The sequence below is a fragment of the Anser brachyrhynchus genome (assembly GCF_964034855.1).
Source record: "Anser brachyrhynchus genome assembly, chromosome: 16".
Taxonomy (NCBI): Eukaryota; Metazoa; Chordata; class Aves; order Anseriformes; family Anatidae; genus Anser; species Anser brachyrhynchus.
In genome coordinates this window covers 3,974,176-3,992,412 of record NC_137734.1, presented here as the reverse complement: position 1 = coordinate 3,992,412, position 18,237 = coordinate 3,974,176, and the positions used below count along the sequence as shown (strand labels likewise).

The window sequence follows — 18,237 nt, the reverse complement described above, 5'->3', positions numbered from 1 at the left end:
AAGCTGGCAACTCTTTGTTTGGAGGAAAATGTATGATTAGAAGCAGTCCAGCAGTAAATACAGGGCAGCCCCTAATTCATCTGCTGGTACAGGTTAGTCAAGCAAGCGTCTGCATTTAGTGCAGGACCTACAGCATGATGTTATGGGCCAGCTTTGTGTATAATACGATATAATTGCCCTTCCCGACCTCAAAGTGTGGATCCGTTCATGTCCTGGGATTGAGGTGAAGAGAGATTTACTTGTAAAATTGCACTTTAACCCACAGATGCCAAAACGGGGAGGCTGTAGCTCACCTACCTGTGTCAAATATAGATTGTACCTTATGTTAGGAGCACTCCCTGAAAATTTCGTGCAGTTGCTCACTGGTAGAAATGCAGCCACTGCCTCCTCACTGCACACTCAAGCGGCCTCGGAGCCAGGAGGGACATTGCAATGGGCACCTGGGGGTGGATGGAGCCAGGTATTTAAGACTTGCTCATTGCTAGGCTGGCTATAAACTGACTCTCCGCAGAGCCCAGGAGTTCATTACTGGTGTCATTCACTACAAAAGCAATTGCATTTTCTGGGGCACGGCTGCGAGGAAACGATGGTGAATCTCAGCCAGCGGAGAAGCCAGGAGGGTCTCGGCTCCTTCTTAATTCGCATGCATCCTCTCCTCCACCCTGCGCAGCTCGGGAAGAGATTTCCCCAACAAAACACCTTCCTGCCTATTAGCATGCGTCCTGCAACGCGCCGCAGTTTTGTTCCATTTGCACTTAATGGCGCCGTGATTGCTGGAAGCATCTGAGCGCCGCGGCCCCTTGTTTGCTGGCAGCGGATGCACGTCCCAGGGGAGCGAGCATTTGCGGAGAGGGAGGGAAGCGAGTGGGGAATTTATTTTGTTTTTTCTACCATTTAAGTAAAGTCATTTTCTCAACCACACAGCTGAGGAAGTCAGAAACTCTTGGCAAAGGAGTCAACAGCAAGCAGGAGTTCTTTCACTGTTCAATATTTATGCCTTTCCACGTTGCCCATATTCACAGGGCATTTTGCAGGAACATGCTGCTCCATTTTTCTGAGCCGGAGAGGATTTGGAGGGCAAATGCCCTGCAGCGAGCTGCAAGCTTCCCCTTACTGGAATTAGGAAACAAAACCCTTGACATCTCCTGGCAGGCTGATCTTGCCCTCCACACCAGCACTTTTGGTGGGCACAGACATCCTGCAGCACAGAGCTCCAGCCGTCCTTTGTGCTTTGTTCGCATCAGGGCACCATCAAACCCCCAGCAGCAGTGCTGGTGCTGGTGGGGGCATGGAGGTGTGATCTCGGCTGGTTCCACACCAGAAACGCTCAAAACATTTACCAGGTTCAGCTCCCTTTTAGCTCACACACCAGGAATAACTGTCCATGAGCTGGCCCATTCCCACCTTGTTTCTAAGTCTCCGGTGTCCATCCGACTGGCCCTTCCCCACCTGCAGCTCCCGCAGAGCTGGCCAACAGTGCCACCCACCTGCACCCTGCACCACGCTGCCAGCCCTGTCCGCAGCCCCGCTGAGAGCCGAGAGCCCGGCACAAACCCTGGGATGAGGGCAAGCATCGCATCCACACCTCCGCTACAGGCTACCAGCAGGGAACCTGGACCGGTGTCCAGTGTCGGTATCCTTTCAGCCCATCACACCCCTCCTGCGCACCCTTGTTCAGGCTGTAGTATTGTTTTTACACGACGCACGCCTGTTGCAGGATGCCTTTTAAGGCAATTCTCTGCAGAAGTGTGTATTAGATTCCTCTCCGATTCATGCTCGTTTCGGTATCAGAAGCATGTTATCATACACCAGATGGAGCCAAATAAAAATACCACGAGTGCTGGAGTATACTGATGTGAGAGATATATAATAATTAGGATGTGCTGTAAAGCTATTAAGGCTGCAAATCTGAAGAATCTATTATATTTTCTCCATTTCTATTTCCACAACATTTCTCAAAACATGGTGACAACTAGCAACGTTAGCATTCAAATACATCTTTTCAAGGCGCACACAGACTGTAATACCAGTGTTATTTATCCCGGTGTGACTCAGTGTATCTGATTTAGCAGAACTAAAGCAAAGTCCTCCCAGGTATGGATATGCCAGGACCTGGTCTGATCCTTCCCCGCCAGCGGGTGCAGGAGCAGCAGAGCATCCGCGCTACAAGGACAGGCAGGGACAGCGGGACAGCAGCCAGGGATAAAATTTCTGAAGGTGGAAGTGCCACCAGCAGTGATCGATGTGTCCCATCCCCCCCCCAGCAGTTTAAGCTTCAGCCTGTTTGCTGGCCATGGGAACACAAAGGCTGTCCGGCCTCAGCGCAGGCTGACGACAGGACCTGCAATAAGCACCGGACACACGACTGCTGCTCCTGGCCCCGCTGTCTGAGCGGCTCAGCACCCACCACCTGCACAGCCTGCTGGGGACCTTGGCAAACGCCATTTTATGTTTTTTTTTTTTTACTGGTTCACCCGGTCCTTCCCTCCTCCCCGAATGTTTTTTTCTCCATGTGTGCAGGTGGGAATGCTGCAGCCAACCCCCTGCAGCCGCCGCAGCAGCGAGGCGAGGCTGTGTTGGTGCCTGAGAGTCTCTGGGCTTTGCGCTGCACCTGCCAGCGCGGTCCAAACCCCTCCAAAATGGCTCTCGCAGATGGCTGGACCCGCGGCCGAGCCCCAGGACTGACAGTGGGTTGGGGAAGCTGAAGGGAGAGCACGCAGGTTGTGGTTGCACCTCTGCAGAAACGAGTGGCTGCAGCAAGCAGCCCGGCCCCCTGCGCTGCCCTCCTGCGTTTGGGGTGCCGCTGAAGCAGAAAGGTTCGCTTTGGGTTGATTTTGGTTTTAATAACCTGAAACACGGCAATGAATCGTGGCTCTCCCAACACTGGGCTCCGCTGTGGCGGGGCCATACGGGCAGAGCCGGCCCTTCCCGAACGAGATCACAGCACGATTCGGGTAGGGAGAAAGAGAGGAGAAAAGCACGCCAAAATCCTGATTTTCTCGCTCTTCCCACCAGCTGCTTTTTGCTATTTGTCAGGTTCAGAGCCCACCTAAGCCCACCGGCCCCTCTTTGCTCACGTAAATAACCGGCCGCAATTAGCTTGCAAACAGCCCCAGCGTTTAATCACACGCTTGACCTCCTCCACCTCCTCACGCACTGCAATCTCCGAGCATTTCATTATTACCCAAGATTATTTATTTTATGTGACTCCCCACTTCAGCCCCGCTGGTACCGCATTAACGTCAGCGACACGAGCCCGCCCCGCTTCCGCCGGCCCGCTGCTCCCGTCCCGCAGCCTCTGAGCTGCTAATTAACTCTCCATTATGATTTTTAGCAAAGTAAAGCAATATGACACAATTCAATTAAAATGACAAAAGGAGGGAAGAAATGACATGTCTTTCCCCTGGTGTTTTGTTTTTTTTTTCCTTTATTCTAGGCAAAGGACGGGCCCGTTTCTCTGCATCATCAGTGCTGGGGATGCGGGAAAGCCTTTGCATGGGCAGGGCTGGCGCTGGCCCTCGGTTTCCCTGGGGAGAAGCTCTATGACCCCTCTGATCAGCACCCCCAAAGCCTCTCCTGGGTCATCGTGGGGACCCCCAGCCCTGACCGCCCAGCCCCAGGCCCCTTCTCTGTGCAGGGAAGCCCCCAGGGCCTTTTTCCGCAGGTCGAGGATAACGTACTGGGGAAGGAGTGCTGACACCGCCTGTTCTGGAAGCGCTGGATGGAGGGTTTTTTTCCTACCTGTTTAATTAAACATGTTAAGAAACTGCAAGGGGGAGTTTATTGGATTTTTTTTCCCCTTTTCAATGCACTGGAGCTCATTAAAAAATAAAGGGGGGGGGGGTGTTTGCTGCAAACACAGCTTTCAAATAAGTCTTAATTTAAATAATTAAACGGGCAGCATTTATTTTCCTTGTCGTTTTTATTTCCTTACCAGCTTCCTTGTCAGTTTAGCTCAGATTTAAGGGGCTTTGCAGCGGTGGAGTGGGTGCAAGGCAAGGAGGGGGCGAGGTGGAGTGCAGCACGATGAGCACCAGCCCCTGGCAGTGGCTCCAGGAATTCAGCACACGCGGCCAAGGTGGGTCAGGATGGTCCCAGCCCACCTCTCCTGGACAAGGTTTCTGCCCTGATAGGACACAACGTCCTCTCTGCTTGCTGGTCTGCAATGACTGCAATGAATTAAGCATCCGTCCCTTTTCCTGCAACTGCAGCCAAGCCTCCGGAGTTTGTGTTTTTGGTTTTTAAAGAGCTCTGGGATACATTAGATGGGATAAAAATTTTATAAGGGAAACATTATATACACTTTTATACATATAACCCTCATGTTTCAGGATAAAAGGCACCTTCTAACTGCCTGGGGTGAGAAGGAAAGTCCTCCACTGGGCACATTAGAACCTAATTGTTTGTTATGGATGCTATATGCTGCCCTATATATTTCTACAAAACCTCCAAACTTTCCTGACAAAAAAAAAAAAGCATCAGCAGCCTGATTTTTCATCCTTTTGACTCCCATCTCAGTTGGGGCTGCCTGCGGGCTGTGGCTCTGAAGAGTCTGAAAAGCCTGTGCTCTTCCCCACAGCCACACGTCCCCCTTGGTTGTGTCATTTGTCCATCATCAGCCTTCATCGCCAGCCCTGGCAGGCTGTGAGTGCGCAGCTCTGACAGCACAAGCATGGCACCGCTCAAACAGCCCTGCGAGCGGCAGACAAGCAGTTCTCAGGAATCCCTGTTTTAGTAACAGCTCTTTCCAAACACCAGCCTATAGATGAGAAACCTGAGCTACGGAGGTGGCTGGTGGCCACCCGCAGCTGTGACAGGCTGGCACTGGGCTGGGACACACCACGGGGTCCTGGATCCCTCTCCGGCCACCAAAAGCCCCCAGTCCTGCAGTCTTTGCAAAGCTGGTATTTGGTAGCTACACAGGGAAGGTGCTAATGAAGTTGCTCCAGCAGCAAGTGGCCAAGACCCAGGATTTCGGGAGCCTTCCCCCAGCAGGTCTTTGGAGGGGAGAGCTCAGCCCCTGGGGACTCAACCCCTGGACCCTGGCCCATGGGCACCAGCCCTGCTCTGCTCTGCCTGCCCCTGGCCAGCAGGAAAGTCACCAAAATCTCCCTCTTCAGTGACTTACAGAGCCAATGTAAGGCCATTTCCACTCTTAGAAGCATTTCTTTCTCTCCAAAGCTCAGTCTCTTTCTTCAAGGTGGCAATTCTAGACCTCATTCTCTCATGGAGGTGGCCCCACAGGAGCTTTGGTGCTTACCCAAGCAAGCCAAGGGTCAGCATGAAGCAAAGCATGCAGAGAAAGCAGAAAATATGCTGAAAGCAAGATGCCGTCACTTGTCTTTCCCAATGGAAAGCACTACAAGGTTGAGGTTTTTTAACCTCTCATCGACCTCCAACGGAAAAAAACAGCATCACCTTCACGAGCTAAACCTCCCTGACCTCATGGGACGGGAGATGTGGGCACTGCTCAGGGCAGGCAACAACATCAGCCACATGGAGATGAACATGCACCCATGAGCCCAAGGAAAGGCCCACGTCACCGCTGTCCTTCTCCACTGCCGCCCTTCACGAAAACACAGCCTGTTTTTCCTATTAGCAATTGCAGTCAGCTAATAACTTTACCTTTGCATTGTGAAAGGTGTCACATCTCCTAAGTGTCTTAAAGTAATACTTGATGATATTCTCTCCCTCAGTAAACATATTGATTAGATTACAAATAAGATTACCACTAAACATGGCCCTTTGCAGAGAGCGAGGCAGCTCTTCTGCTTCCTCCTGTCAAGTAGGTTGGAGTTTATTTGTTGCAAAAGCTCTTGATTATTGTGATTTAATGTGACTCTGCTCTTCCTCTCCCCCACGGGGACATAGAACAATTAGAGGCTGCATTTTGGGGTGATTATAACACACCTTGGGGGTGTTCGCGAGGCAAAAAGCTAAAGAGCAAAGGACTTAATGACCTAGAAAACACAACGATTCCCTGACACTGCGCTGCCCTTGGGGTGGTTTGACCTGGAATCGATGCGGCGGTTGGGGCCGGGACACAGCGGCGCTGGCAGCCGGGGCTGAGCCAGCCCTGGAGCTGTGGGGGGCCGTGAGGGTGTGCTTGGGAGATCTGCAGCGGCCCCAGCTCCTGCAGCAATGACGGGGTGGGCATCCATGGAGAGAGGCGGCAGGGCCAGCTTGCCCCTTCGCTTGCTGTGAGCGGTGTGGATGGATGGGACCGAAGGGGGCACACCCCACCGCCATCTCGCCCTCGCCAGGGACCACATCGGTGATGGCAGAGTGGCTCCATGCCCACCTCTCCTCAACGCAGCATCCCACAGCAATGAGCGAAGTGGGAGAAAATCCCCCGTGTATCAGCTCAGTGTAGATTAACTGGGGTTTAGGGCCAAAGGGAGCCCAGCTGAAACAGGGACAAGCAGGAGACCTGCAGAGCAGTGCGTGTGGCCTCCCGTGGCTCTGTGCATGGGTGTCCTGCCAAGGCACAAAGCCACGGTGATGCCAACCCAGTGGTGACGCCAATCCAGCCGATCCCAACACCCGGCAGTGCTTACGAATCCCATTCGTGAGATATTTGGCATTTTCTACCTCCAGCAGCCCCAACTCCTGGTTTCGGCTTACCTCAACCCTCTTCAAAAGGATCTTGCATCAAGCCTTACAGATTTGTAACTTGTAGAAATCATAGCACTTGAAAGAAGAAGGGAAATTAAAAGACTGTGGTTAAAATGTTGATTCAGTGTGTACTCTGCTTTTTGACACTGATTTTCTTGCATCTTGCCATCACCAGAAGTTCCCTTTGAACAGCTGTGTCCCGTTTTGTAAACGGTTCTAATCTCGCAGCACGCTTTCTTCTGCACCTTGACTAATTCCCCCGGCTTGTAAGAGCGCTTGCACTTGTAAGCTCACAGACATCTGCTACACTCGGTGACTGTGCCCTCCAAAAAAGCCTTAAATACATAAATAAATAGTCTGGGGCAGTCGTTCTGATCAAAGCCAGCTGAAGCACACAGGGATGTCCTCATTATTTATTATAATTTTTTTAATTGCAGTTCTCTCTCTTTTTTTTTTTTTTTCTTACCCCGTCGACTAAATTACACCCACCCTTTCTCCCCTTCCCGGTTGCTATTATTTTGCGCTCAGCAAATGAATAATTTAGAGTTTGCGTTGAGCAGAGACGCTCCCCTCCCGCTGCGGCCGGTGCATGCTGCAGGGCCGCTTTGGGGAGTAGGGGTGAGGAGGGCCGGGCCTGGCAAGGCCAAGCCGGGCCAGGCAAGGCCAAGGCGGGCAGGACAGGGCCGGGCAAGGCCGAGCCGAGCCAGACAGAGCCGGACAAGGCCGGGCAGAGCCGATCTGAGCCAGTCAAGGCCGATCCGAGCCGGGCAGGGCCGGGCTCTCGGCGTGGCCGGGCTCGCAGCTCCACCTGCCGCCCGCCGCCATCAGCTCGCCTGAGCGCGGCTCTCCCCGGCCCTCCCTCCCCACAGGGGCTTGGGAAGGGATAACGGCGCCTTGTTAATGAGATAACGGCAATTACAGAGCATTTCCCAGCCCAGGGGTTTCCGTGCGTTCCCCCAGCGTGATTGCAGCCGGTGGTGACGAGGCAGGAAGGGGATGCGGCCTTAATCCCGTCGGATGGCGAAGGCACAGGACATGGAGCATCACGCAGCCCCCAGACCCACGGGGATTTGGGGCGGGGGCTGCAGTGTGAAAATCCTCTGTGCCCCCGTGTGTGGTGTCAAAGGGGATGCAGCCCCAACCCCTGGCACAGCAGGGCTGGGACAGGAGATGATCCCACCATGGACCACACACCACAACCACCCCATCCCTTACTTGCTGCAGCCCCAGCTGCCTTCGTGCCCCCCACTCCCTTTTTTTTTTTTAAATTAGTATTTTTCCAGAAATCAGCATTTTCTTCTCCATCAGCCACAGGGCTCCAGAAGCCCACTCCTGAACTCTTTAGTCCCTGCCCCAACTCCACACTGAGCCCTGGTCGCTGCCATTAGGCTCCCACTGGGCACTGAGCTACTTCTCTGACCCTTTGATTGCTTTTTTCTCATTTTCTCCCACTTTCACCCCTGCCTTTCCAAACCCAGGCACGGAATGCTTTACAACAGAAGTGTTTGCTGGGTACGGAAAAACAGTAGCTTTTCTCAAAGCAGCTGTTGCACCCCCAGTCCCAGAGCAAGCATCCCACTGCACATCTTTCATGCACAAGGATGAAACACCTGCGAAGCTCCTTGCTGCACAGTCAAAAACCATCCTCTCTTACACCTCTAAGCAGCTTTGAGCGACAACTTACACTCCCTCATTCTGCAAAATCAGCTTTAGGCAGGGCTGCGGGCGCAGCAGCCCGGCTGCCTCACACACCTGGCCCCGCAGCGGGAGGACCGAGCTTCCCTGCAGAGCAGACTTTATATATTTGCATTTTTAATTATTTTTTTTAATCAAAACTGAAAAAAAGTTTATCCTCCCTGCATTAGAGGGAAGGGTACAATGAAGTCCTGAGCTCTCTTTGCTTACTTGGCTTATCAAAGGTCCCCCAGTGCCTGTGTGTACAGGGTCAGGGTTGGGGTAGGGCAGGTCCCTGGAGCAGGACAGCGGTGGGGTGGCTGGGGCAGTGGGGAGCACGGTCACACAGCACACCCTGACATTCCTCTGTGTCAGCAAAGCAACTTCCGAAGCTCACAAAAAAATCATCCTGGGTCTGTTAGAAACCCCCAAGCCCTCAGTGCGCAGCTCAGCGAGGCGGTGCTGGGAAGGAGAGCCCTGGGCCATACGTGAGCCTGGCCAGGCAGGGCTCTAGCCCCACTCACACTCACTCGATCACGCTCACACTCACTCGATCACGCTCACACTCACTCGATCACGCTCACGCACTTTCCCCTGCACTCTCCTGCTTGCTTCAGTTGCCAAGGAGACAGCGGATGCTCGCACGGCCCTGCCTTTCGCAGCGTGTAGGTTCCGGGTGCCCAGTTTAGCTATTGTTTTATTACCATTTATTTGCAGAGACCATGCCCAGGAGGAGCTTCTCTCCCATTTAAACCAACCAGGCCATAAAACCAGACAGCAGGTGCAGCCCCAGGCCTGTCACTCATCACTGCCCCAGCTGACTGACAAGCTGCTTATGGGGGCAAGGCCCCAGTTCCCTCCTCCCCAACCACCATCTGGGGTGGGGATGGGGCTCGCTTCCACCAGCACTCACACAGCTCTTCTAGGGCTGTGCTCTGAGCAAGGATCCTGAAACAGGGGCATTAAGATTAAGAATGCACACACCAAACATACTCCTACCCTTCCAAAGGGGAAAAGCTACTATATAAAGGAAAAAAAAAAAAAGTCAAATCACACACCTAGAGTTAATGCTGCTGTGCTAGGTATGAAAAGAGCAAAGAAATCTAATGTTTTAGGCACTTAACACTTATTTCTCCAGTGTGAATGATTAATCCCACCAAGTCTACATCTATGTGAAGATCCTTCAACCCATAACTTACCCGGAGTTTTCCCTAGTCACAGTGGAGTAAAGGAGCCTGGGCACTAAATGGTGACACCGTCAGCATCTTCATTTCCTCTTAAAGAGCCTGTATCTAAACATCACTGCATTGGGCCGTGAAGAACAATATATCTAATTTCCCAGGAGACCAATCTGCAATAATTGGGCAATGCTCCAATGTGCTTGCTTGAAATTAGAGCACCAAATGCATCACAGTAAACTAGAAAGCAACTAGAAAGCATTCGCAAGTTTTTTTTTTGGCAACTTAATTTTGTTATTGCGTTGAAAAGTACATAAGTGCTCAAGTAAAACCATACAGTACTTTCACAGCGCAGAGACGCTGTAAAAGTGAGATTTGTTATGTATTTATGCAGTACTTTTAGAGAACCGCCACACATATCACAGACCGAACGCTGCTCGCGTTGTTTGTACAAGTAGGCTATTGACTTCAGAGCTGGGAAACTCCCGGGAGGAAACCAAACTGGGTGCAACCCAGCTCCTTACAAAAAAATAACAGTAAATATGCTGTGCGGGAAAACAAAGGGAAAACAGACTGTGTTTCGTGAGGAAAGCTATTTCTGAAGTAGCAGAACAAAAGTAAAATCAGGCAGCGGCTGCGAAGCGTGAAGCCTCCCCAGCACGCTCAGAGCTCCCACCTGCACTCCCACGTCAGCACGAGGCAACTTTCAGCAGCCACAGAAACACGAGGACTGCGCCTGAACTCCTAAAAGCAAATTTTAAAGAACATACTCCCTTTCACACAGCTTGGTATGTTATCGGGTAGTCTCAGTAACACACAATAAAAGAGCGCTGGCTTGCCCCGGAGGGCAACGGGAGAAGGGGGAGCTGAGAGCAGAGCAGGTTTTGGCCACAGCGGCTTGCTGGAGGAGAGGTCTGTGCTGTTAAAATACAATTTGAAGTAAAGTCTTCAAATCTTACTTCACAATTTACCCCAATCTGCAGCCCGCGGGATTTTCTGACTGGGAGGACGTGTAGCCCTTGTTGGGCAAATTAAAGACAGATTAGCAAGGCAGAGCAGGAGTAGCATGCTGCCCTCCCTACCTAGCCCTTCAGGGAATGAATATCCCCCAAATAAATCAGCCTGGCAACTTTTGCAGACAGGGAAATGTCACTTGTTAAATAAAATCTCCCAAAATACTGAGAAGTCTTATGCAGCTTGCTGTCTACCTGACATTTTCAAAAATCTAATGATTAGGATCAACCTGTAGTACCTAAATTCCCTCTTCGCACTTTCTACCACATCCTAATACAGTAGGTTGACCTGTACTTGCCTGAGGCCCTGATATGTAAATATCCTCGCATAAACACTGGAAATCTCTACAGAGACCCTTCCCAACTCAAACACACAAGTGTAAGGGTTTGCACGCTTATCTAGACACACTGGTACACGTACATAGAGCAGAGGAAAACTGCTGCTGAAATTGTAACCACGGTTGTGTAACCAACCAGGTTTCTGACTTACCCCAAAAGTTAACTCTTCTCTAGAGATGGACAAATAACTGCAAACATAAGAAAATGGTCACAATGCTCACTGCGTTAGACTACTCTCACACCATTATTTTAATTTAGACAATCAGAGAAATATAGGGAAATTTCTTGGATCAAATAAAAATCTCCAATGAAATCTTAACTGTTGTGAAATTGATGGCATTTGCAGTGTTCAGGCATGCATCTCTCATTACGTATTTCAGTAGGTGCCTTGAAAGCAGGTTAATTATACAGCTCTGAAATATGAAAACCTGAATCCAGAGTGCCTTATTATATCCTAATTGTTCCACTGGCTAGAAAAAGAATGATAGCAATAGTTCAGGAATGTTACAGCTACATGCTGTCTAATCAAAGGTGTTAAAACAGAGATATCAAGGCTAATGCAAAACAAGGTGCAGAGCCCACCTCTAGGTCACTTGCAGAAGTGCTGGCAAACTTAGAAGCAAGGGAGAGAAGCAACACGTTGCTGACGTGGGGCTGAAAGTCTAACAAATAACTGGGGGACTGCAGAGCTAGAGCCTCTGCATTGCAGAAGTCTTCCCGGCACGTACCTCCAGCTCTAGGGGTGCCAGAAGTTGCAGCACACAACCCAGGACAGGTGCTGAGGGGATGAAGGAAAGGGACAGCCTGAAGCTGAAGCCTGGTGGCAAATGAACCTTTGCACTTTGGTGGAGCTGTGCAAGCTCTGGGGCCAGGAAAAGAGCACGGCTTCTCTCTTTACAGGTCACTAACGCACTAGGTAAGTGCTGCTCTACGTACACGGTTCCTGGAAATGTCACTCCTCCTCGGTTGTGGGTTTGCTCTGGAGCATAAAGCACCTGAGATGCTTCGAAAGGGAGTCACCATCTTTACAATTAAAAAGTAAGATCAACAGCTGAGCTGCCACAAGAACATCTCAGATGTATGCCAACAGCCACATGAGGCAGCAAGCAATCCAGCACCAATGATAGTTGAGAGCCAGTATTTCAGCCAAAAATGACATCAATTTGAACTGGAGGAGGGAGATGGGCCCTACCAGCTTCTCTCTCTAAAAGAATGACTTTTACAAGCCAGGAAAAAATTGTGCAGAGCGAAGAGCTGATTGTGCACTTAAGAAGATATTATTTAAAACCAAGTGCTACTACCTCTACTGCACAAGGAACACACAGTATAGCATACCATGTAATAACTTCAATTTTTCAGACATGTCTTAGCCTCCTCTGGTTATTGGAAGCAACATTTGAAGGCCAGTTTCTTCTCAACTTACCTGCCACAGCCTTGCAGTTAGCGTGCTCGCTTGCTGGATGGTCGGTGGTGATTAGCAATCACAATTGTTTTTTACAATTAAAGGAAGGCTATGACAATGTTTTGGCCAAAAGTCAAAGTAGTTTCTTTCCACTTAATAACATTACATAATTTCAAAGACAGTTTGGAGTTTACAAACAATTAAAATCTTCAAGTAAGTGTCGCACATGATGTCAGGTGAACACTGTTGGAGCTAATCCATTTTTTCAGCGAGACAGCCAGTCTCACGTGGACCACGTCAGTGCCGGGCTGAGTGCCAGTTCACTAGCAGTGTGCTTGCTGCTGTAGCCTGTGGATAGGTTTGTCCATGTACAAGAAATAATTATCAAAATAATATGATTTTTCTATTCATCTAATAGCAGGATTGGGCCCTCAAAATTGTGATTTTATTTTTTTTAACTGCCCATGTAGAGGGGGAAAATAAAAAAATAAAGCTAAACATTCAGTACAGAGCACCAGAAATACACCTCTGACTTTCATATTAGTAATCAAAAATGTGTCCCTTATTATGATATTCATAATTGTGTTCCAAATTTTGTTTTCTATCACACCTTCTTCTGAAACCCATTGCGGTTAACTGTGTTTGAGGGAGTAGGCTTGCCCTCAGCGAGAGGGTATTTTATTAAATCTTTACTGGATCAAAACAAAACACTTTTAAGATCTCTTCAAAAAGTTTCCCTGCTTAAAAAGCAAACAAAACAAAACCACTATCCATTGATCTTTGTCCAAGATCCCTAAGACAATAATGAAGTTTTAAGATTCATAAAGTTTCATACCTCCAAAACACTGACAAACAAAACAATATAAAAAACCAAAGTGCATCTTTAGGAAACAACATCCCCTCAGGTAGACTAATATTTTACTGTACCAAGAAAAATAAATCCAAGAAGAGAAAAGATTTAGAGAGAAAAATACATTAGCAAATACAGATAAATTTGTTTTTAATAAAGGAGTTAATTTTCTTTCAATCCTATATAAAACAATAGCAATTAAAAACTTCATTTTTGAAAGTAAAATATTTACATATGAACAAGTAACTGTGCAAAATTTACATGAAAAAAAAATGGAAAGACAGGATTCCTAAAAGACAAAATAAAAGGGGTGTAACAGTTGTCAGGTGTTGATAAAAATACTGATCAGCATTCAGTTTACACGCAAGAGAGTTAAATTCTACCATGAGAGTTCACACAAAGAAAGCCAAAGTATTTACAGTCATAAAAGTACTATCAATAGACAATTTAATACAATAACCTCTGAAAATATAAAGAACCAATTAGTATATTTGTAATAAAAAAATAGGTACAAAGAAGGGACTTTGCTCTGGACATCTTTAAAGTAGGCCCACAGCTTGCATACAGTCTTTTAGCAAAATAATTATAGTTTACATAGCCATTTTTATGTTATGTGCCAAAAATTATGTACAATTACTGACAAAATACACCAACCATTTTTCAACACTTGATTCACACTGAGAAACAGTCTTTTGATGATTCCTCTCAACTTTGATTTTATTTAATCTAAGCTTTCACTTTAGCTAAAAAACACAGTGCAAGTAAAATATATTTATGCTGAAAAGGTTTCTCTTTTTTTCCTTTTTTTCCTTTTTTAACTTTACAGCTTTACAAACTATAGCAAATAATATGCATTTTTACAGATGCTGCTAAAACATTCAGAAGTAACCCTCCTTTATGGGATTTCAGGGCCTCTAATAAGCAATAATGTGATTAAAATTGAGGTTATGTTTAAAATTAACTGTATATCCCTCTAGATTTTGAACATTTTGGGGAAAGATAAATATTCTTAAAAAATCAGTTTGCTTTGCTAACTGACTGTAAAAAAAAAGCTAAATGAAATGAGGTCATCTGCTGTAGACATATGCCTATATAATTGATTTAGTTGAATAAAACTGAACTAAAATGCACAATTAATGTCAAAACTGCTACAGGGCTGACAAAGGGTAGCTAGTTATTTGCTAAACGATTCCATCAGTCTTTATATATGGCTTGTTTGGCAAGAAGGCCACTCAATCAAGAGATGAGTTAAAATTTAATTGTCCTTTTATAGTATCCACAGGCCTTGTAAGTATCCTCACTGTTACAGAAATGTATTTCTCTTATACTGAAGAGTTTATTTATAAACAGGAATATAAAACTGTTCCATGTAAAGAGGTGGTTGTTTTTTAAACAATATCCCATTTGCTTGTTACAAAAAGGCGTAATTTGCAAATATATAAAAAATGTCCTCAGGCGGCTCTCCGTCAAAAATACCTTGATCTTTTCCATTTTACTTAAGGAATGCTTTATATAGCAATAGTGAATGGCTTGTCTCTCGCTCATTTTCTAAACAAAATATGAGGTCCCTGAGGTTCACCCGCGTTATCCTTTGTCGCGTAAACTGTCTGGTTGTTCCAACTCCAGAGCTGCCTGGGACTGCTGCATTTGAACCAGATCCCTGTGAACGAGAAGAGCAGAGAAATCAGGACTTGGTAATGCCCACAGGTACTCCAAAACTGTTCAGAGAAAACACGTGAGGTAAAAACTGGCTGACTATGTCCTGGAGGCTAGCAACAGTGTATGCTACCAGATTACAGACTTCATTTTAATTACTATTTTATAAACAATAGTTGAATAATTAGAAGCTATCGGTGATGTTTAATATAGATTTGTTTTGAAAACACACAAGCAAAGTGCTGTTCTTATCTGCTGGTAGGCTCTAGTGACCGACAGTCCCAACAAGCAGAAACCCACGAGCGACTACTCTCAGTATTCTTCACCAGGTTAGCAGACGGATCCCAGGGGCAGCCCTGGAGTTCTTGCTGAGCTAGGAATTGCTCCTACCAGCCTGACTGCGAGGTCGCAAGGAATATCCTCTATCTCCCCTGATCTTCCCAGAGAGTGCCACGATCTCTGCCTGTTGTTGACAACAGCTGTAACCAGGCTCAGTATTATATTAAGCAGCAGCTATTCTGGACACCGGCAAACATTCCCTAATGATCTCTGAATTCCTCTCTATCATTCAGCAACACTTACCCCTCGCTACACACTGGTAGCGTGCCACACAGGGTGGCAAGAGAAACAAGCAGAGTGTTACTTGTTACTTTGAAAAAACAGGAGGAGAAACGTAAGATTTCTTTGGAGATGCCCCCACTGTTTAGATACAGACTGGCTGGTAGCTGAGTTTGCAGAGCAGCTATGCTGGGGCGAGCTCCCCATGCATTCTCACTTGCAGCAGTCACAGCTCTGGTAGGATACATGTGATAAATACAACTCTTTTATGTCTTCTATGCTTTTGTTTACACCAGCAAGGAAATCCTGTAGTGCTTTAAAGCCATCAGATTAGGCAGGAACACTATCCCATAACAAAGCGTCTCTTTCCAGAAAGCCTGGGGTTTTCTCACAGCCAGGGTTCTCTAGCACATGCAGCAGAGACATGTCCTTGGTAGCACCGGGGTGCAGCCTGGCTTGGGGCTGGCGACAGCTAAAGAGCAGCAAGCATCAGAAGAGCAGCCCCCAAGGAAGTTCTCAACCAGCCTCCCTGGCTCTGCCTCGCCGGCAGGGTGGAAGCAGCAGCAGTGAGGCACAGTTGCCAGTAGATGGCACAACGAGACCAAAAAGCCAACTTGCAGCTCAACTTTTAAAAATCGGAAATATTTTCGGTAGTTGCTTGTTGCTGATACCTTGCTCTTGTGTGTTCATAGAGATAATGAAGATATTCTGAGCGACTGAGAACAGATTATATTTCTATCACTTACTTCTGGATACTTTTTTTCCCCTCCTATTTAATTTACTAGAATAATCTAATATTCTTTTATTTTTTAAATGAAACTTCAGAACTAGGTGACACCAGAAGGCCCAAATACTCCACTAGTGGATAAAGATTCACCTGCCTGCAGTTTAGAGCATTTTAAAAGTGTTCTAAATAAGAACACTGCAGAGTGGAGAAAAGCCAAAATACTTAGAGTAGCGTGAGAGCAATGTGAATAAGCTGCTGAGACACACGCTAGCACAGTCCTCCACATGTTAAAGTAATGTATTTCTGCTCAGTGTATGTTACTAAGAAACCAATCTAAACTTGCACTGGAAATTGTCATCTCTGAGGTGGTAGCATACTGGGTTTGCTGCCGCCCTTCTTACATCAACACACCACTAACAACAAAGGACACATCTCAAAAGGTCACTTTAAAGCACTTGCACAATTTAGGTGCCTAATTCCCATCTACTTCAATGGACATTAGAAGATGTAGGACAATATTGGACGCTAAATAAATTTTGTCAAATATATACAGGTTAATAACAAAAGGGCTATAGATGGAATGGTTAGCTGTTTGTTTAAATATGCCTTAGCTCAATCCTGATTTTTATTCAAAATGTTATAGTCTATAAAGTAAAATATCAGGAGTCATTTTAAAGAGAGAACTATGCTACTCCTTTAGGCACAGAATAAGTTATGAGCTTTCTTACAACATTCAATAAAATCAGTTGGACCTAAAATTCTAAAACTGACACCAACCTGTTTTGTTGAATTTTGAAACAGTACAATTATTAGAGGTGATTTTACAAGTAATTAAGATTCCGCATCCCTAGACAACAGAAGCTTGCATTTACAAATCTGTGTCTAAGTAGATTTTTTTCCACACATCTTCTAACATGCCTTAACTACAAACTGCATACAAATGGTGACAAGTGGAGCTCAATTTAAAAACGTTAAGTGACACAGCAGCAAAAGCACAGCTGTGAGTCTATCAGATCAAAAGCAGCTGGTTCTTAATTAAACAGACAAAAAGATTAGATTTCCTGGGAACCTGTAGTTAATTGGTTAACCAGTAAGTGATTAATCTAGGATAACTAAATTAGTCAGATTTAGATGAAATACAAACAAGTGTTCACAGTAGATGCAAAATACTTTCCATAACCTAAGTGACATTAACAGACTATTAATGTTGCACAGTTGAGCGCGCATAAGCAGGCAATGCCAACATCAACGCTCCGTGAAATATTTCAGGATATTCCTCAGAGACCACATCATTTATAAACATACTGATCTTTCCGAGTGCTGCATTCTGCAATTTCTAATTTCTAAATTCTAATTTTAAATTATGTTTATAAAACTTTAATACAATAATTAGTTAACTTATATAAAAACAAGTCTATCAATAAGCAGGCCTGATATATTATTAATAATATCAGGCATTTCAGTAACATTCAAAACACAAAATTGTTTATGAGGATGCTCAAGATGCCTGATTTTTTAAATATAAAAATAAAATGTATTAGTATTCAGATTGTTTTGTGAATTTTATATCAAGCACACAAATTCTGGCTTCTAGTAGCTCAGTATAAAGCAAGGTGAACTATTCTGAAATGAGACTTTTCTATAGAATGAGTTGCTTTAGCAGCAAAAATGTGGGATGATCATGGAGTAAATAAGCAGAATTATTAAACTATTAGTATCCTGTCTCTTGCTATCAGATACAAAACTCTGCATCGAAAAAGTCTCAAATTATGAAGAGCGCTTTTGGACCTGTTAATCACAAGTTTCAGAAGACTTTGTTCTTTCCAAGCATTAGAGATTCTTCATTCAATATGTTCCATGCAGAAAATAATTTTACACTATTTCATGTTCATTAACTTGTTTACAAATATAGCAGATAGTCTATCAATCTACCTGAATTTAAATGAACATTAAACTAAACAAATACTGAGCATACTAATAGCTTTGTCAGTAGAGGCATTTTTAATTTTTAAAATGCTAGTTTAAATGGTAGAACATACAAGGGATATATATGAACATGCTCATCAAATAGAAACGGTCAAACTGATCTGCTGTAGAGATCCTAAAACTACAGGCCAATCAAAGGCTGAAGAAGTTAGGCAAGTTCCTATAACCCGAAGGTCCAGATGTAAAATTCAGCAGTGATTCAATTCTACCACTGCACCCACCTTATTAAAGGCATTAGT

General features: G+C 46.1%; 1 protein-coding gene across 1 annotated transcript in view; it reads right to left on the bottom strand.

Annotated features, from left to right (window-relative positions):
- Positions 1-13,204: 13,204 nt before the first annotated feature.
- TAF4 (TATA-box binding protein associated factor 4) overlaps positions 13,205-18,237 on the bottom strand; it is a 37,729-nt gene continuing 32,696 nt past the window's right edge. The window contains exon 16 of the mRNA XM_080558804.1: positions 13,205-14,731. Coding sequence (XP_080414930.1) covers positions 14,564-14,731 — 168 coding nt within the window. The 3' untranslated portion in view covers positions 13,205-14,563. The remainder of the gene's footprint in view (positions 14,732-18,237) is intronic.